The 20,112-nt window shown below is 38.7% G+C and overlaps 2 protein-coding genes across 10 annotated transcripts; one reads left to right on the top strand and one right to left on the bottom strand.

The window, feature by feature from the left end:
- Positions 1-322: 322 nt before the first annotated feature.
- LOC118226095 (inositol monophosphatase 1-like) lies at positions 323-10,555 on the bottom strand. 6 transcript variants are annotated; one of them, XM_035415399.1, is made up of 10 exons: positions 10,452-10,549; positions 9,990-10,027; positions 9,649-9,728; positions 8,643-8,776; positions 7,529-7,633; positions 5,707-5,752; positions 4,318-4,426; positions 4,078-4,186; positions 3,620-3,771; positions 323-3,283 (listed from the first exon to the last, which is right to left on the bottom strand). In XM_035415399.1, exons 3-10 carry the CDS (start codon positions 9,709-9,711, stop codon positions 3,165-3,167), a joined length of 837 nt encoding a protein of 278 aa, XP_035271290.1. In that variant the 5' UTR covers positions 9,712-9,728; positions 9,990-10,027; positions 10,452-10,549; the 3' UTR covers positions 323-3,164. The 6 variants fall into 6 exon arrangements, with proteins under 6 accessions (XP_035271290.1, XP_035271289.1, XP_035271292.1 ...); XM_035415398.1 differs by having other exon boundaries at positions 9,649-9,764; positions 10,452-10,511; XM_035415401.1 differs by lacking the exon at positions 10,452-10,549 and adding an exon at positions 10,363-10,379.
- A 4,071-nt stretch (positions 10,556-14,626) lies between these two features.
- Positions 14,627-19,855, top strand: LOC118224989 (polymeric immunoglobulin receptor-like). Of its 4 annotated transcripts, XM_035412891.1 has the most exons (8): positions 14,627-14,775; positions 15,107-15,433; positions 15,879-16,214; positions 16,533-16,665; positions 17,406-17,518; positions 18,195-18,253; positions 18,598-18,672; positions 18,804-19,855. In XM_035412891.1, exons 1-8 carry the CDS (start codon positions 14,730-14,732, stop codon positions 18,885-18,887), a joined length of 1,173 nt encoding a protein of 390 aa, XP_035268782.1. In that variant the 5' UTR covers positions 14,627-14,729; the 3' UTR covers positions 18,888-19,855. The 4 variants fall into 4 exon arrangements, 3 of the variants coding, with proteins under 3 accessions (XP_035268782.1, XP_035268785.1, XP_035268783.1); XR_004764734.1 differs by lacking the exon at positions 17,406-17,518; XM_035412894.1 differs by lacking the exon at positions 15,107-15,433 and having other exon boundaries at positions 14,662-14,775.
- Positions 19,856-20,112: the final 257 nt, after the last annotated feature.

Genomic DNA, 20,112 nt, shown 5'->3' with positions numbered 1-20,112 from the left:
ATTTGTAAACCAAATAACAGGGAGTGGGAAAAAAAGGTGCAAGCAAATCTTTAAAAAAGAGAAAAAAGGGCAGGGCTCTCTAATGTACTGTATTTTTATGTATGTATGTATGTGCGTATTACTTTTTATATTATTAGTGAAAACAGCAGGTCAAGTGATTTGGTAGGAATGTAAACCTGCATACTCCATGGCACATGATTGGGCACCACTGAAATATATCCACGATTTGATCAAGCAGAACACTGTAAAGAGCTGTTATGAGACCAACAAATAACATTGTGGAAAAATTTAATGATAAAAAACTCAATGATCACTCATTTGATTCAAGAAGTTCCTTTTGTAGGGTACTTTTATTTTTTTATCTGTTTATGCAGCAGTTTCCTTTGTTCCTTTATTGCACTATATGGCAAAACACCGCTTATCAGTTTCACATTAATGGCATGCAATGCCACTGAAATGATACCTTGGGAGATTCAGAACAGATTCACACAACTATTACAGTACATTCTCTTACACTGCAGTGCTCAGAAGTGAAATCCATTTTGAACCTTGTAGCTCTGCTTATACCCTACATTAAGCATGGTCTTTCTCTTTTTTTAATGGGCCTCCCCTTTAAACAGTAACAACACCCCTCCCACACATTTTAATTGTAAGCAGACTATGCAAATAATAGGATCATCTCAGATTGGTCTGGGTGCCCACTGTGCAAAGAACAGCATTCCAATAATATCATGAACCCAGACTTAAGAGGCCTACATTAGAATATGGGATATGTGCAAACACATACAACATACATGAAATAATGCTGCAAATCTAGAGTTGCTAATAATTTAATTATTAAAGTTAAATACTTTGAACTGATGCACTGTTGTACGTCGCTCTGGATAAGAGCGTCTGCTAAATGCCTGTAATGTAATGTAATGTAAAATACTGAAGTACTGAAAAAACTCACCACTTGAAAAAAAAATACAACATCAACATAAGTATAACCTCTATTTCAGTGCAAATAAATAACTACTTCAAAAAAGGAGTGTCATATATAATGATTAAAGTCACTGCCAATAACTTTACTGGAATTTAAACCAGCAGTGAATAAATGTAAATTTAATGCAAGTGTACCATAAAGTACTGATTTATGATCTACAACAGAGATTCCTTCCTGTATACTCAATTTCTAATCCTTATTTTCCAAAGTTACATTTGGGCTACTTTCACCTCAAGCTTTAATACTTTCTTTGCAGAGATATTACAGTATTTGCAAAGTGACTTTTTCTGGCATCGCAAATTCACGAGGTAGATAAACTGCATTCCTACCATTTCCTTCCCTAAATCACACTTAAATATGGCTAAGAAATACTGTGATATATCCACTTAATGGGGTCATCATTGAATTAAACTGGCCATCCATTCAAGAATACAGTGAATAAGTTCTTTTTTAGCACCAGTTATGTTAAGCCTGGATCTTATTTTTGTAGTATTTTCCATCGTTTCCTATTGGTTCTGACAACATTTTATGCAGATGCTTCATTTTCAGGTTTTTTGTAAGGTAATTACGGTAGGTCGATTCTGCTAGCTGAAATAGAAATTTTTATTTTTCATTTCAGCAAATAAATTTCAAGTTTCACATTCATTTTCACTTCCAAATATGAGGTTTAGATAAACTGGATTAGTTGGAGGTAAATTGAAGCTGTATCTTGATCATGCCCCACAGATGTCCTTGTGAAGCTACCTGACATGAAGAATCTGCCTAAAATACTGTCAGTAGCAATAGGAATGATGGAAAATACTAGGAAAGAAGACCCAGTTTGAAAAAATGGAATTATCCTATAACCCTTTTTTCAATAATACTATACTAACTTTGAGAAGGCTGCAAAAAGTATGACATTTATCAACATCGTAAACAACAAGTTAGAACAGATGAGCACTAAGAGGGCACACAGAACTGTTACATGGAAAAAATGATCAGAAGTTTATATGTATACATATACATACACATACGCACATATATCTATATATATATATACACACACACCCACACCCACACACACAGGAACTTAATATGTATTTATATTAACATTATAAGTTAACTGGCAAAAGTATTAAAAGCCAATAACAATAAATGGCCAGATGTATAAATACTTGATCTGATGGCCTTTACTAGGCTGCGTTCTAATGCTTGGTCTCACAAACCAAATGCTTTCCTTGGGTTTTATTCTGGGGTTAACAAGACTTCCATGTTCTTATACACTAGGATACTATTAAATTGAGTATTTTCCTTCACCTTCTATTTGACAAAGAAACGTGCTGCCAGTCTGCCCCTTCATGCACTGCATAGAGTGCAGGCCTGTGTGACTGAAATGGGAGAGGCTAAAAGCATATTTTTAAACTGTTGGTTGTTTTTAGCTAGTTCGCATGAATAACTAATCTGTCATTTTAAAATAAAACCAACCCATCAGCAGCTCATGGCTTTTTGCATAATTGCATCCAATATGGTGATATAATCTCTCATAACCGTTGCACGTTCCACATGAAAATTGCAGTGATGCAGGACCCACCTAACCTCTTTCTAATGATCAAGATGCATCATATAAAGCAAATCCAATCCAATCTCTTAGTTATAATACACAATGTGTCAAGTAAGGTACACAAAATTAACCTGACACATTCAAGCTGCAGATGGACAACCTTATTTAAATCTATACATCTGATTATCATGCAACAGAATCAGAAGATTTAAGACAGCGTTCAAAGGTTCCTGTTTAGCCTCTGCTGCCATTAGCTCACAAGCTCCCACTGCACAGTACTACTCCCGTCATTGATTGTTTCCAACTCGCAGATGTAAAGTCAATACTGGTTCTTTACAGGGTGGTACCAACAATTTCATTGCTCTGTTACATATTTTTTTTTTATCATTGTCAGACCTGAGATAGCATTTGTTGATATTATACCATAAAAAGGTTCGGCAAGCACCTGCTACCTTGCTTGATCAATAAAAATGTTTTGAAAGACCGATTAAAAATAAACATTGAAATAAATTACATGCACCTGTTTTGGAGTGCATGAAGAATTGCATCCAGGCATAAACAAATTTAAGGCGCAAACAAAGGCAGAGGTTCGTATTTTGAAGTGTCCCAATTGGATTTAGGAGTGCGAAAACCAGTGCTCTAGCCCAAGGTGTCATCTCGTCCGCAGGGAAACACCTGGAGTTGCTGAACAATGCGCTCTGCGACAGCCCTACTGCTTGCAGTGATCAGCCTCCGAGACATCAGGTCGAATGGGCCACCTGGAACACAAACACAAAGCGTACTGTATCACAGAGCAGAACTGCAGCTACGTTAGCTGTACACGGTTTCATAATGTAATCCATAGTCTCCATTACTCCAACTGGGTCCAGGTTCATTACAACCGTCATCTCAAACATCTAAACTAATTAGTGACATCATGTTACGAAGGGCCAAAACAAACTTTTTTGGGTCATTTGGTATTTTGGTTATTTTTTGGTTACTGTGGCATGCTCAACCAAACCACAGCTAACCACAGTCACACTTTATAAGGGGTCTAACCAGAAAGTTCCTTAAAGCAAAGAAGGTACTCTGCAGGGCCTTGCTCCACGTCTTACCTGCGACGTCCATGATGACTCCGCCAGCCTCAGTGACAATGGCAGCACCCCCAGCCATATCCCAGCAGTGAATCCCAATGTGGTAGTACGCATCAGCTGACCCACAGGCCACCAGACACATATTCACTGCCGCGCTACCCGGAGAGCGGATACTAGGAGGAGGAATCAGGACAGACATTAAAAGCGCTGTGCACTACTTTGACACGCAGATTTCTATGCAATACTACTACGACGAATTGGTACAAAGCTGTAGGAAAAAACATTAGACAAGTCAAGGATTCAATAGAGCTTTGTAAGAATAACATAGGGAAACTAGCATGCCTGCAATATAATGGAAGATGATAGGCAGAGAATGCATAATTTACATATGCGCATCAGATTTCCAGGGATCAATAACACGCTTGGTGTCACTGTTCCATTCCAAAGACAGAAAAGACAGGGTCTGGTCGTAAGCTCACCCATGCACAGGGATGGTCAGGATCTTCCGCATGTTTAACATCATGGCATTGAAGTGCTCAGGATCATTCTTCAGCCCCAGCTCTGTCAGCACAAGCGACTTTGTGATGTCTACAGATGGAAAGAGAAACTGGCATCTTATGCATTTCCCTTTCCACAAATCTGTGCATTCAGTATCATGTCATATATTAATTATTGGCTTTGATGGAATAATTGTCTTTTGATAATGATGATTAACTCACCTTCTTGCCCTGACACTTTTATTGGGACTCCGTTGCAGAACGCTCCTTTTCCCTTCTGAGCCGTATACATCTTTTCCTCAATGCAGCTGTACACAATCCCAAATTCAATCTAAAAAACAAGCAGGTAATGTTTAAACCTGTGAGATGGGATGCTGAAGTATCACTGTAATGGAGTTCATAGGCATGAGTCAGAATTTGAACATCTGTTACAGACTGCAGTTCCTATAGAGAGGCAGTAAGACTATGAATAGTCCTCTGGGCTGGGGGGCCTTTGTCTTCAGCTGAAAGGCGCAATTGTCCGTATAGTAAAAAGCAGTACCATAACCCAGGCGATATGACAGATGTCTACCAGTTTAGGTGGGGTGGAGGGGGGGTGTAGTGGAGGTCAAAAACATGAGTTAGCACGTGACTGTTTACCACGAAAAAGAGTATGATTAGTTCCCCAGGATGGGAACCTTGATCTTTAGATGTGTGGGCCAAACATATCTCTTGCCGTGTCAATTAGCTGGCAACTTGCTTACTAGTATCCGTGGTATTACTACCAACAATGGTTCATTAAACCAGGGAGCTAGTGCACAAATGAAGTCAGCATTCATGGCATCTTCCAAAACATGAAACCCCTCCAAAATGGGAATAACATTTATTATATTATTACTACTTGTAAATATTATTAATACTTGTTATTATAATAAGTATTATGATATTGTTGCACCCCTCAGGTACCACTGAAAATCATGGCAAATCTGCACTTTTATGCACTTTTCAAAGCCCACAGGACGCCATCCAGATCAGTCAATCGCAACATAAATTTTCCAATTACTCTATACTTAAAGTATTGGCAGGTTGGATATTCATTGAATTGGATCCCTCACTGATTGGCTGACTGTATAATTCAATTTTTGTTAAGACATTACCTGGAACATTGTTACGACCCATTTACTAATGCCATCGCTTTTTATTGTTATGGGCTAGCCTGAATGATAACAATGACTAAACTAATTTAAGGCCGGAAACATGACCTACGTAAGTACGCGAACGCATATGCTTCAAGCCACACAAAGTTGATTTCACGCGTAGCTGCATTCTAAAATGTGTCAGCTGAAATCCTTAAGGCAACGCAAGCGTAAACTGCAGTTTCATGCATCACAGCGAGGGGCATTACAGCAGGTAACAACAGGATGAAGCCGTCCTCTTCCACTCAATCTTTTGCAGCTGTCCTGCATCGCTCCCTTGAGGACTCGGGTTTATAACCTCCACAGGGACATGAGAACACACGTTGAGTATGTACAGCGTTTGAAGTGCATCGGCCTGCTGTTTGTCATTGGCGTTCACGCACTTGCGTAGGGTATGTTTCCGGCCTAAGAGTATTAGATACTGAAACAACTTTACCTCTTTGTTAACAGCAAACCCAATGGACACAGACACAAATGGGAACCTGTATGGAAATGAGAGTTGAAGAATAATGTCTTGGAACCTTAGCCTAGTTAACATGCGCCTCATTCATTACTGCTGGGTAGTAGCTGGTCAGAAATCTCCATAACACACTCTTTTCCTCATGATTACAACCATATTACTTTATTAATTCATCTTGTTAAGGCACAGTACTGCATGGATGAGCCCCACATTTAGATATTAAGTCCAGACCATGCCAGTGCCAGCTGGCTCAATTGACTCTAACATCACCCAGGGATGGGAAGTATTCAATCAGCTGGGATGAAGCATATCATTGCAAACCAGTGACACATCCTGGTCGATTGGGTGCCTTCAAGTTCTACGTGTTGAGCTGCACATAAAGTGTCTTCCTCTAACTCATATATGTGTGAGCCCAACTTGCGAACTGCAGAGTCACAAAAAGTGGCAGCTGACATCATATGCTTCAGAGGAGAGCATGTTTGTCTGCACTCTGCCAAATCGATAGCAGAGGTTGCAGCAACAAGTGTTGATAAACACAATTGGGCATTTCAAACGGAGAAGAAAATTGGGAGATAGATACAGTTGATGTCGAAGGTTTACATACACCTTAGCCAAATCTATTTAAACTCAGTTTTTCACAATTCCTGACATGTAATCCTAGTCAACATTCCCTGTCAGTTAGGATCACGACTTTATTTTAAGAATGTGAAATGTCAGAGTAATAGTAGAGAGAATTATTTATTTCAGCTTTTATTTCTTTCATCACATTCCCAGTGGATCAGAAGTTTAGTATTTGGTAGCATTGCCTTTAAATTGTTTAACTTGGGTCAAAAGTTTCGGGTAGCCTTCCACAAACTTCTCACAATAAGTTTCTGGAATTTTGGCCCATTCCTTCTGACAGAACTGGTGTAACTGAGTAACGTTTGTAGGCCTCCTTGCTTGCACACGCTTTTTCAGTTCTGCCCATAAATTTTCGATTGGATTGAGGTCAGGACTTTGTGATGGCCACTCCAATACCGTGGCTTCTTCCTCGCTGAGCAGCCTTTCAGGTTATGTTGATATAAGACATGTTTTACTGTGGATATAGATACATTTGTACCTGTTCCCTCCAGCATCTTCACAAGGTCCTTTGCTGTTGTTCTGGGATTGATTTGCACTTTTCGCACTGAAGCACGTTCATCTCTAGGAGACAGAATGCGTCTCCTTCCTGAGCGGTATGACGGCTGCGTGGTCCCATGGTGTTTATACTTGCGTACTACTGTTTGTACAGACGAACGTGGTACCTTCAGGCATTTGGAAATTGCTCCCAAGGATGAACCAGACTTGTGGAGGTCCACAATTTTCCTTCTGGGGTCTTGGCTGATTTCTTTTGATTTTCCCATGTCAAGCAAACAGGCACTGAGTTTGTAGGTAGGCCTTAAAATACATCCACAGGTACACCTCCAATTGACTCAAATAATGCCAATTAGCCCATCAGAAGTTTCTAAAGCCATGACATAATTTTCTGGAATTTTCCAAGCTGTTTAAAGGCACAGTCAACTTAGTGTATGTAAACCTCTGACCCACTGGAATTGTGATATAGTGAATTAAAAGTGAAATAATCTGTCTGTAAACAATTGTTGGAAAAATTACTTGTGTCATGCACAAAGTAGATGTCCTAACTGACTTGCCAACACTATAGTTTGCCACCATGAAGTTGTGTATGTAAACTTCCGACTTCAACTGTAGATAACCTTTAGCTTTAATCTCCTACAAAATTTAAAGTCAGAATCCAAATTTCTGTTTTTAGCAAACAAACCTGTGGACAAAGTTAGTGGTCCCATCTATGGGGTCAATGATCCAGGTGGGGTTGTCAGTGAGAATGCTGGGAGCTCCTGCTGCCACGGATTCCTCTCCAATAAAACTAAGAGAACAACCACACAAAAACACAGGGGGAAAGACAACAGGCGATAGTACATCCTCACCAATATGCCAATGGGAAATTTGTCTGGGTTTAAGTGAAAGTCAGATTTTATTCATTATAATCACTGGTGTTTTCGACACAGCTTTAAACAGTGCCACAGAACATTCTTCTTACTGTGCCATGCCTGTTCAGGTTTGAGTTCCATCACCCTACCCTACCACAACAAACAGTATCCTAAAAGCCGTTAGCTACCACAAGGTCCACTCTCAGCTCCTGAACATGAGCCCTTTTATTTTCTTCCCAAACTAGAAATACCGCCTCGCGGTTGTATGCCTCCGCCAAGCAGTAGCTAGTTTGGACATAAAATGTCATCACTACATCATTTTATCCTATTAGACATTTGTGTATAACTTTGTCATAATTAGCGTATGAATTCTTGAGTTATGGCCAAAAACGTGTTTTGTGAGGTCACAGTGACCTTGACCTTTGACCACCAAAATCTAATCAGTTCATCCTTGAGTCCAAGTGGACGTTTGTGCCAAATTTGAAGAAATTCCCTCCAGGCGTTCTTGAGATATCGCGTTCACAAGAGAATGGGATGGACGTGACGTCACAGTGACCTTGACCTTTGACCTTTGACCACCAAAATCAAATCAGCTCATTCTTGAGTCCAAGTGGACATTTGTGCCAACTGTGAAGAAATTCCCTCAAGGCAAAAACGTGTTTTGTATTCCCTCAAGGCAAAAACATGTTTTGTGAGGTCACAGTGACCTTGACCTTTGACCACCAAAATCTAATCAGTTCATCCTTGAGTCCAAGTGGATGATTGTGCCAAACTTGAAGAAATTCCCTCAAGGCGTTCTTGAGATATCGCGTTCACGAGAATCGGAAGGACGGACAACCCGAAAACATAATGTCTCCGGCCACGGCTATGCCTTCGCAGAGGCATAAAAACCGATAGCAGAAAATAATCTTAATACTATTTCTTCCTCCCAGCAGCTTCTGTTACCTGTGAGTGGGATACTTCTCCTTTAGGGAGGATATGATTAGGGCCTCCACTTTCTGGTCTGTCTCTGTCACAAGATCCACTGGGGAGCTCTTTTGCATGACAGAGATTTCCTTCTTCAGTGCCTCTCGGATCATCTGACCAGACAGAACGTCAGTATTAATTAAATACCTGAATAAGACCATTTCTAAATACAGTATACTATACACAGAACAGGAAAAGCTGACCAAAAAAGTAACGGCAAAAGAGAAAAAGGATAGAAAGAAGGTGATGCAGTTGCACAGAGAAACTAAAGGAAGGTTGTTACAGGCCTCAATATGCACTGCATGTTGTTATAGGCCTCAATATATAATGCACGTCATTCTGTTCACTCTTGACCTCTGACAAAGAGTTAAGTGTGTCAGGTTTGATGCACTCTCAGAAAAGGACTTCAACAGCTGTGGGACACTATTAATAGAGGCAATTTAAGGAGTGAAAACCAGAAACCAATTCTGTGGCTGACAACTAAAAATAGTCACCTATGGGCTTTTAACTTCCAAAAATTAGAATTACTAGTCATTACCTTATAAACACATTAATTGCAGTTATTAACATTAACTGTTTTGCAGTCCCTATCCTTAAATAGACACTATTCACACAAATAAGTGAAAGAAATATTAAACATAAAATAATTCTATAAAACATTACATGACGTTTGTACCGTGCCAACAACAGTAAGGATTATGGTCTCTAGTTTAGGACAGGAATGACAATAATCCATGACGATAAAAGTAAAAAAATGTTTCACTATTATACAGCTCAAAGATAAATAACCTAAAGCAGATGTTAGTATAGATTATTCAAGGTACTCAATATTACTTTTAACTCAATATAAATCGTAAAGAATCCAAAAACACATGATCATAAAACTCAAGTGAATAAGGCTATAGGGACACACTTCACTCTTCCTAACAATGAGAAGTAATGTAGTGTTCTTTCGCCAATGTGCGCTGGAGACAATAATGCTCACCTTTCCTGCCTCCTTTGTCACAACCAGGCAGTGGTCCATGCACTCCTTCCAAGGGTCCGTCATGGCAGCGGCAGTTTATCCTACCACAGTGAACGTTATGGTTAACCTGTCCCCCCCTGACGGGAAACAGTATAAAGTTGTGTGAAGAAAGAAAGTGAACTGGCTAACCTTACAAATGTACATAGTGTAAATTAATTAGGTTAAACCCTTATCAAATTAATCTCAAATAAACGTTTGTGAAGCCAGGCCGGATGCCGGAATAGACTAACAGGTCACCACCTAGCAAATCCTGTATGACAGACAACTCCCTGGGGATACAGTGTAACGACCTCTTCACTTACACAAGCTATTTCACTCCGAACAGGACCAACATTCCACCCTTTAAAAAAAAAAAAAAACATAGAAGTTTCGCTCACATTCATAACACAAATCAAGCTTCTTAAAAAGAAGCTTGCAAGCTAACGTTAGCTGCTTGCAGACACCAATTTCATGACAGCAAGTTAGCTAGCTAGCTAGATAGTGAACCACCAAGATAGTGTCCTCAGAATAGCTAGACTAGCTACTGTTCGAGCAAGCTGTCGACTATCCTACTAGCTATATCCTAACTTTGTTAGCTGTCCATTGCTATCTTTAACTCATCGCAAGACAAGCAATTTCAATGCATATTTATTTTTTTATTTTTTTTTGTGTTCAGTAGCAAACCGCCTAACTTACATATGTAGAAAATAAGACAATCTAGTTATTACACAAGACTTGTTTCTGCCTAAAACACAACATATTAGACTAGCTAGCAGTCGAACTACCTTCTGATTCCCGTTCTTGGGGCCTTCGAAAATGTAGTTGTCGTGTACGTTGCCTGCCAGTTTCAGCTTCGCTCCTTCACACTGACAACTTCCGTTTGAGAATTTCAAAATGAAAGCGCTTGTTGTTTGTCCAGAAAGTGAGTTTTGGAAAGCTTAAACCCTGTAGTTATTTTCTTTGACAAAGATTGTGAAAATAATTATAAGTGACTTCACAAATAATTTTACAGTCGGAAAGGTTACTAAAAGAGCAAAAATAACAAATATTAAACGGAACTTTTTTATACAAACCTAATGTAATTGTGTGTACTGGAAAGAAAAAACTAGACATGCATTTTAGACTCTCTAGTATTACAATGAAATGAAATTAGTATCACAATTACATCATAAAGATTGTTGCTGGCTTTTCCCCATCACCCATATACTCACAAATACACAATGTGCATTTGCAGCATTGAATTCCACTGATGTGAAATGTCTGTCCTGGATGTGCAACTGAAAGTAATAACCTTCCAATTATAGGTCATGTAAGTACACTAATAAATGCTGTACCCATGTAGCATAGCTCCAGCTAAACCTATGGCCTTCTACATTCCAAAAGAGTTCACCATTAGCCATTATTTCTATAGTATCATTCCAAAAGATGTATTTATCACCACCTCTGCATGGTAAGTTGTTGAATTTCACAACATGGGCTATAATCCAACCTTTAGGGTTCACAAAATACAATTATTAACATTGATCAAATTTAAATTGCAGCGGTCATTGTCCAAATTGACATGTATTAAAATAAATCTCTATGTCATGCCAGAAAAAAAAAAAAAACAGAGAAAAGCTGGTCTTTAGGGCATACATTGTGCTTTTATTTTGAAACTCAGCCGGAAACCTAAACCGGAATTTGGACTAACCTAGGCAACAGGCAACTCTGTTCAGGAGAAGCTGTTTCGTTTGTCAACTCATTAGGGGCCAAGCACCGAAGGTGCAGGGCACCTATTGTAATCGTTAGTATTATTATTATTTCTGCAATGCGAGTCTATGGCAGCCCATAGAACCCATTGGTAACTTTTTATGAAATTTGGCACATTGATCAAGGATAGGCCAATGTATCCAGGCATCGAATTTGGGGTCAATCCATCGAACTCTGTAGCGCCACCAACAGGCCAAACTTCAAGGTACATTTTTGCTTATAACTTTTGAACCGTTTGTCCTAGAGTTGTGCGGATTGTTTCCGCTGAATCCTTGGGTCATGCCGATTCCAATGCACCAATTGCCGTTAAAACGCGTCATAACAGATTTCCCGCCATTTTGAATTATTCGAAAAACCTACTTTTGCGAACTAGTCCTAGGGCCTTCATCCGATCACCACCAAATTCGGTACGTATGATCTACAGATGGTGCTGACCAAAAGTTATTCACAGAATTTTGATTAAGCAATTTATATGGCCACAATGAGCCAATGAAAATTGAAGAGGGCGTGGCCTGTAACATGAAGGTGTGTAAATTCTGAACGGTTTCACCGAACACCATGAAACTTGGTAGGCACATCAGCAGCGATGAGAGGAGGCTAACCATCCATTTTCGGCTCGATCGAACAAAGTGGTGGCGCTAGAGAGCTCATTTTATGTTTAGGCATAACCGCAAGGCCGATGTTTTCGAAACTTGGCACACATATATTGGGGCGCGCTATATGGACAGGGAGGAAATATGATGCCGATTGGCCAAGAGGTGGCGCTGTCATGAGCAAAAAGGTGTTTTTCTTAGATAATTTTGAACAAGCATATCTCCGTCCCCATTTGAGTTACAGTCATGAAATTTTGCACATATGTGCAACTCGTCAAGGGTAACAAGTTTCCAATTAGGACCCATAAGCCCCGCCCATTAGATTTTTCGCAAATTAGATATTTCTTGTCCTAGAGCTGTGATCTTCCACTAATTAAACTTTTGACAAATGCTTCAAATGCTTTCTGCCATGGAAGTCTACGGCGGCCCGTATAACCGACTGGTCTGCTTTAACAAAACTTTGCAGAATGGTTGTGCCGTTCTCCCTGCGACGGACTGGTGTCGTCTTCAGGGGATCTTCCGGTTGCTTGTCGGCCAGGCGCCCCATTCGTGCTTGGCCCCGCCATTGCTGCTCGCAGCTATATTTTTGAATATATCTACATTAGGTAGTTACATCCAATATTATCTATCTGCTTAATGTTACGTAGTCCAAAAAAGAGCCCCACTGAGGGCTTGTCATCATTGTGGAAAGTGAGTGAACATGAGTTTTCTTGAAATGCGTTGTTCAGTTTCATGACATTTCACTGTTGGAATATTACATGTCAATTAGGGAGGGTGCAGTTATCTGAAAGCATGAAGTCATGAAATCTGCTCTCTGTTTCTGCATTCTGTTTCTGCTAGCAAAGCTACAGTGTTTGCTGCGCTAAAAGACTGCTGCTAATGCAGGCAGATTGCAGCCATCTATTGGCCAAAGGAGTGATTAATGAGAGAAGCAATGGGGACTGCTCTGCGATATATGAGGCTAAGAGCAGAAAACTTAAAAAATATCCTTTGGACTGAACCACTTTGAATAGCCTACTGTACGTGTTAGTACAACATTGCAGTACAACATAGATGCAATTTAAATAAATTGACCTAATTTGGAATGTTTTGTTCTCAACTTCCTCTTTCACTACTTGAAGGTACTACTGAAAGTTTGTTGGGCAAGAATATGGTTCAATTTGTGGAGTGGCCTCCTGTCAAGCCACATGCTAATCCTCCCCTGCTAGTGGGGGTTCAGTCCCTGACATGGTGCTTTCTCAGCTGTACTTCGTTCTCTATCTCTGCTTTCTACCTTTTTGAATGAAGTAAGCAAAAATATAAAATGAAATTGGGCCTATCTGCTTTTACTTAAAAAAAATTTTTTTTTTTAAACTATATTTATGCAACCAATGTAGTTTGTTTTTTGGCTGAGGTTTGTTTTTGCTGGTGGCCATCGACTATGTGAGTTATTGTTACAGTGGTAATTTTTCTGTGTTAAATAAATGAATAAAAACTCAATTGGAGAAGAAAATGCAGTTTCACCCACATTTTCTCTTTTTGCTAGTTAATTGTGTCAAGGATGCATTAATGGTAATTCAATTTAATGTTTCATGCTATATTGCCTATGTTGCATTTCATCTTGTTGAGTTTACTTCTCAGATGACCAATAATAGTCCTAATTAAGCTTTAACCTTAAATTTAATTTTGGGTGAACTGCCTCTTTAAGTACAAGCATTGCTTTCCTAATGACACTATGACTCTGAACCTTAGGCCTTAAACCTTAAGTTTGTATGTTTTGTATCTTACAGTCATAATGTTCACTTCTTATAAGTGTCATTGAATCAAGTCAAAGTGTGCAATAGTGTGAACCCATTAATGTAAGGGCTTAATGAATCCAAGGAACTTCACCAACTGTGCATGAGGGAATTATGGCACCATCTACTGGAGCTGTCCTACCCTCACTTTCGGTAATGACTCTTCTCGCGCTATCTTGTTCTGCACTCTTAACCCTGGGGCTAAATAGGCAAGCATGGTCACTGCATTTTGGCCATACTCATAATGATCACTGTTGGAGAGCCAAGTTGAGAATCCTCACCCTGGGTCTAAATGAGCACCTTAGGGCGAAATGTCTGAAAGCCACAGGATGGGAGACACCCAGGGTAGAAATGAGAACGGCTACTGCTGCTTCTGCTTGCGTCATGTATCAGAGCTGCTATAGATTCTCTTCTGAATCAACATGGAAGACTGGAATTGTCAGGGGATGTGCTCAGCTTCACACAAACATTAAAAAGGAATATATTGATGTTAACTTATTTTGGCACTTTGTTCAGCTTTGGGTGAACATATGCAGTGTTAAAGAATCTCATAAAAACATGGTACAATGGTAAATGTGAACACATGCTAACTTTGTACTGAACTGAGTCACTCTGAGGACCCCCATTAAGTCTGGATGTTCTTATGTCAAAGGACCTCATCAGTCTTCAGCCAGAAAATTCAAAATGAGATTGATTCATGGAGTCATTAAACCCTGGGTCTCAAGAAAATTTTAAGTTTTTTTGTGTGTCTGCATTTTTTATGTCATATAGAAACTAGACACCTGTCTACACAGTAAAATATACATGCCCTTTCCTGTACACATGCTCAGCACTTCCTCAGATGTTAGTATTTTTTGAGAGTGTGACCATATATAAGCCTACAGAATGAAACTGTGGTACAGGAAGTGGGTGCTACAGTGCTGTCACTCTTTGGCTCCTCTGCATAATGGAATCCCTTCATCTTCTGATTATTCTCTGGGCTGTTCTCCCTGGTAAGGAAAAATATTGTGTAATTAATGTGTTTTCATTATTTAAAAAAAAAAATCATAGGCTGCTAGGACTGTACTTAATGAGAAAATCTGAAGGAAGATAGTGAAGATTTCTTTGTTTCTGATTCTGCAAGTATGGCAAGCACTTTATAATTAGATGTTATGTTTATGTCATTGCTGAACTTGCATTGTTCAAACAAAACAGGTAAATACTCTACAATTGTTGATATTCGTTTGTCTTCATGTTTTCTAATATATTTGATGTGAACAAGGTTCATATCTGATTTAAATGTGGACAGTTTAGCCCTATGTATTCTGTATTCTCTTCTCTCAGTAACATACAGTCTGTCATCACTGAAGGAAATTAGGGGACAAAAAGGAGGATCAGTGTGGATTCCCTGTTATTACGATGTTAAATACAGAAACAGTGGGAAATTATTTTTTTACAAAAATATATTTGGCCGCCATATTTTGGCACAAACGGAATCGATTTTAACAACTGGAGCTGCTGATAGAATCACAGTCCATGATGATAAATCTCTTGGAATATTCACCATTACAATGAAGAGGCTAAAGAAGAGTGATGAAGGTTATTACTACTGTGGTCTGAAAAGAGAGAAGGAGATTGAGGAATTTTATCTGTACCTCAGTGTGAATGCAGGTATGGAGAATATATTCAGTAGATATAGGATCTCAAACTCCTGTCCTGGAGGGCCGCAGTCTCTGTTGATTTCTATGATTTACATTCAATCAGCAGTCAATCCTGGCCCTGGTAACAAGGTGTGCGGACTCTTTAGCCAATCAATGACTTGAAGTAAGCACTTAAGTGCAGGAACACATTGAAAATCAGAAAATACAGAAGCCCTCCAGAATCCAGAGTTTGAGATGAATGTACTACAATAATACAAGTTTTGCCTTACATTTAAAAAGAGACAAAAAAAAGAATTGCTTGTAAAATGTTCTATTTTATTTTTATGCCTAAGGTTTTTACTGTTTTCTTGTTAAAAGCCTTTGAATGCTGACCAGAGAAACATTTATGCCGCTAAGGTTAACTGTTGGGATTATGTATAGGATCCAATGTCTGTATGTTTATGTTCTATTAATAGGTGACTATGGTCTGTCCATCAACAGCAACAGAAATGTGTTCACAGGACGGGAGAAGGGGTCACTTGCGGTCTCCTGTAAATATACCCGTGCCAAATATGTGAGCTTTATAAAATACTGGTGTAGGGGGAGAGACTTTGACTCCTGTCAAGAATTAAAAAGATCAGATTCTCCCAGGCATTACAATAAAAGAGTATCAATCAGAGATAACGCCACAAGTCAAGAATTTACAGTGACTATGACCGGTCTGCAGAGTACAGACTCAGACTGGTACTGGTGTGCAATAGAAAAGGCGCATTCACATGAAAGAGTCCCTGTCTACATCAGAGTCATGCAAGGTAAGGTTACATTATTGAAATCGTGTCCTTTCTAACGATGATTCTCTTAAAAATATGACAAATGCAGTTATTAAAATGTAGGTCAATATTTCAGAACTGACCCAAAAAGTGTTAGTATAACAACTACAACAGATAGCTAAAAAAATAAAATAATAATGTGATAATACCTGATATATAACATAAACCAATAAAACAATGGTACTACAGTTATTTCATTTTTAAGTGCTGATTGTAGTTTATGTTTATAGCGATCATGTATTTGTTTCAAAATAACATGCTTAGTCTCTGAGGATTGCTTCTGTTTGATATATACTGTAGCATCTGAAACTGAACTACAAATAGACACATCAACATCCCTGCAGTCGACAGCGACTAATGTGATGAGCAGAAATCAAAGTGTTAAGTCTACCAATAACACTGAACATCAATCAGAAACAGCAGGAACGCACAGGTAACAGAAACAACAACACAATGAACAAACAAACACACAAACAAAACTGGCCTCACACACGTTCACTTAACACTTAGGATTTTCTTGGTGTTAGAAGAATGCCTTGACTGCTGAAATGCACAAAACCAATTTACTTTATAGTAAGTGAAATATTCACATAAACAAGGTAACGATGAACATAAGACATTTGTTTCATGTTCATTTCATGGAGCAAATGTCAATTTTTGTTTTCCTTCATTGTTTCACATTCTGGCCACCCCTGTACTTCACCAGTCATGGCAGTGATGAGCAGTCTCTCATAACATAAGTATGCATTACATTATGTAGATAGGGGCTTTTCACACTCCTGCTAAGAGTATGGTTACATTACTGTACATTACATTACAGTCATTTGGCAGACTCTTTTATCCAGAGTGACTTACTCAACTTAAGTTGATATTACAACCATACAATGCAATTGTTAACAACCGTTTTGTGTGTCTGGTAATTGGAGTGTAGCATGAATTTCTGGCCCCCCACTGTGATACCCTGCTGGTAATGGTAATACCAAAAATACCAAAACCAAAAATGTATTCTTTCTCCTACTACTTTACATAAATGTTTATTTATTGTGTTATTGTGAAATACTTTAAGCATGTACTTAAAATTTGCTTTACATTTTATACTTAAGGAATTCACCCTTTGTTTTTAGTGAAATTACCTTATGTTGGACTGACTCCATTTCTTTTATTGTGCTGCAGTGCAGCTGAAGACAGCAGAGCGCATTTGACCATTGCCCTAGTGATTGGTAGCCTGCTTCTTCTTTTCCTGGCAGCCGGAGTTTTTACTCTTAGAATGAAGAGGAACAGGAGGGGCAAGTTTTAAACATATTAAATTACAACAATGAAAAATATAGTTTCCTACATGTACTGTAGCAATTACCATCCTACAGCACTTGACACCTTTAGACACCAATGTAGAGGTACTATTCTTCTGTGGAGCCTCACTCATTGAGATTGCAGTAGTACAAACTTTGTCCTTTTTATTCTAATTTTTGAGAGTAATAGGGAAAGAAGGAAGGAAATGTGTAAAACTACTTCTACACTATATCAGTATCACATATCTGGAGCAAAGCTACATCGTAGTCTGTGAATAAAGGGAAAAGATCAGTTTCATTTCAGTATTGCGCTAAAAGAGGTAGCTGCACCAGGTAGCTGCACTGGTTTAGGGAAATGGCAATATACTACACCAACTTATTTAGTTCCTGTCTCAATGTTTTTATCAGAGGGGACATAATAGATCATAGTATTATAAATATGTTCATGTATCAATTTCATTTCTGGTTCTCTGTGCAAAAACAAATTATGGCATATGTCTGTCCTTCTGGTTAAACCAGAATTAATAACATGTGTGCGTGTGTGTGCGTGTGTGTGCGTGTGTGTGTGTCTGTCTGTCTGACTTCCTGCCTGTCTGTGTTGTCTGTCTTTGTCCACGTGTCGGGTGTCTGCATACTGGTGTTTTTTGTTTTGTTTTTTACTGTTGCATTGTAGTGGAAAATCAAAATGAAAAAAGGGCTATGCAACCACAAGGAGAAGGACCAACTGAAGTGGTACTTTCATTTACTGTTTTCTATCTGACTTTTGTGGTACCAGTCCACCATAAATTTCCAGGCAGAAATGCTATCAGAAATAGAAGAATGATGAATTTCTGGTTTGCTTTCTGCACTTTGCTTACTTGGTCAATATTCAAATCAGAACATGCATAGCCCACCAGCTCTAACCTCTAACCACTTACATTTGGCCAGCATTCAAAATGGGCACCAGAAGTTACTGAAGTATATTTATTATACAGTAATGCACCAAATACTGGATCTAGAAAATGTTACGTTAGATTGTTGGAGGTAACCATACATACTGCTGTTTTAACCACTACTATTGCGCTGTTCCTTTCTAGGACACAGAACCACCTTCAGAGGACATGCAGTATGCAGTTATTTTATTTCACAGGAAAACAAAGGACGACACAAAGGTAGTGCTCCAGGGCACATTGACATGATAGCTGTATGACGAGAATATCCATAATTTGTAGCCGCTAGGGTGAATTGCCATGCTATGTATTGTAGCTAAGCATAAAACACTGAACATTTCCCTTTCTTCTAGCCATCTAGGGACCCTGAAGACAGTGTCACTTACTCTGCTATTGGCATCAAAGGGACACCAGATACGTACATGTCTGAAAACTAAGGATGTCGCAAAACATGCACACCAAAGCTGATGAACAGTGAAAACAAAGTATTTTAACTAAGAGAATACTATGCCTTTCAAAGCAAAGAAACCACCCTTAGTAATATTATAAATAATATAAAATAATTCAATATTATTTTATACCAGTATAATCTCCCTCTAGACATTAAAATCGCTCAGTCAGTGTCATCTTTTAAAACTGAGTACATTTTTATAGATTAGGTATTAATGTCTTTTCATTTATTCACTTTTCTATTCCACTATCTGTATATTTGCTTTTATTATCGGTATATTGCCTCGATTTTTCATGTTTTATTTTTGATGTTTTACTGATTGTTTGTTTTTATGATTATGTGTTTGCTTGTGACTTTTACTTGAAGGGTGCTACATGAATTAATTAATTGCTCAGAGGAAAAGATTTTAACAAGTAATACTTTTTTCCACAAAAAATACATGTATCACAATTATGGGGTTCATAACATGCCACCACATTCTTTTTGTCATGTTATTCCTACATATGACTCAGTGCTGTACAGATGGTTTAAAAATACCACAATGACCTTGTTGTCCCGTGCAAATTATTATTGATAACTTGGGTTCAAGACAATGTCCCATACCGCTGTTCTCAATTATGGTACTGCATGGCGTGCACCAATCCTGCAGTGTTGCAATGGAATTGCTGCAGAACAATGTAACAGCTGATAAATTCATCCTCTCATAGACAGACAGGTCCTCTGAGTAACATCAATAATGTAGAAGATAACCAACAAAGCAGACGCACCCACAAGGAAGCACAGCAACAAGACCTCTGTTAGAGTTACAGGAAGCACTGCAGATATGATCATGCAAATGCTCGAGACCAGAGGGTAGATTATAACACATTGTAATGGTGAGGAATGTATTTTAGTGCATTTAATATTCAACCATGATGCTTCGTGTGGGGGAACAATAAAAACCCTGAAAATCTTGGAAATGTGGGTTATTGAATCCTGATGTGACAGAAAAAAACACACAAGAGCATAAAACTCGCAGCCATTCAACAATACCTGATATGAGAAGAAATACATAAACTCTGACTATTCCTTGAGCGTAGTGTGAAGCTCTGGCCTGCAGAGGGTGCACATGACCGAGCTTTTACAATAAACTACATTATACAGAAAGCAATTATGGCGGAATACTTCCTTGAGATTTTTTTACCATTGAAATTCTTTTCTGATTATCACTA

The sequence above is a fragment of the Anguilla anguilla genome, chromosome 4, assembly GCF_013347855.1.
Source record: "Anguilla anguilla isolate fAngAng1 chromosome 4, fAngAng1.pri, whole genome shotgun sequence".
NCBI classification, from domain to species: domain Eukaryota; kingdom Metazoa; phylum Chordata; class Actinopteri; order Anguilliformes; family Anguillidae; genus Anguilla; species Anguilla anguilla.
The sequence above is the reverse complement of the archived record's forward strand: the minus strand, read 5'-3'. Positions and strand labels throughout refer to the sequence as shown.

Coding starts and splice junctions, on each gene's coding strand:
- LOC118224989 (XM_035412891.1), top strand. CDS start 14,730: ATGGAATCCCTTCATCTTCTGATTATTCTCTGGGCTGTTCTCCCTG. Junction 17,519..18,194: donor AATGAAGAGGAACAGGAGGG/GCAAGTTTTAAA, acceptor GTTGCATTGTAG/TGGAAAATCAAAATGAAAAA. Junction 18,673..18,803: donor AAACAAAGGACGACACAAAG/GTAGTGCTCCAG, acceptor CCTTTCTTCTAG/CCATCTAGGGACCCTGAAGA.
- LOC118226095 (XM_035415397.1), bottom strand. CDS start 9,711: ATGACGGACCCTTGGAAGGAGTGCATGGACCACTGCCTGGTTGTGACA. Junction 8,777..9,648: donor TGACAAAGGAGGCAGGAAAG/GTGAGCATTATT, acceptor CTGTCTGGTCAG/ATGATCCGAGAGGCACTGAA. Junction 3,772..4,077: donor CTGACCATCCCTGTGCATGG/GTGAGCTTACGA, acceptor TCCTCCTCCTAG/TATCCGCTCTCCGGGTAGCG.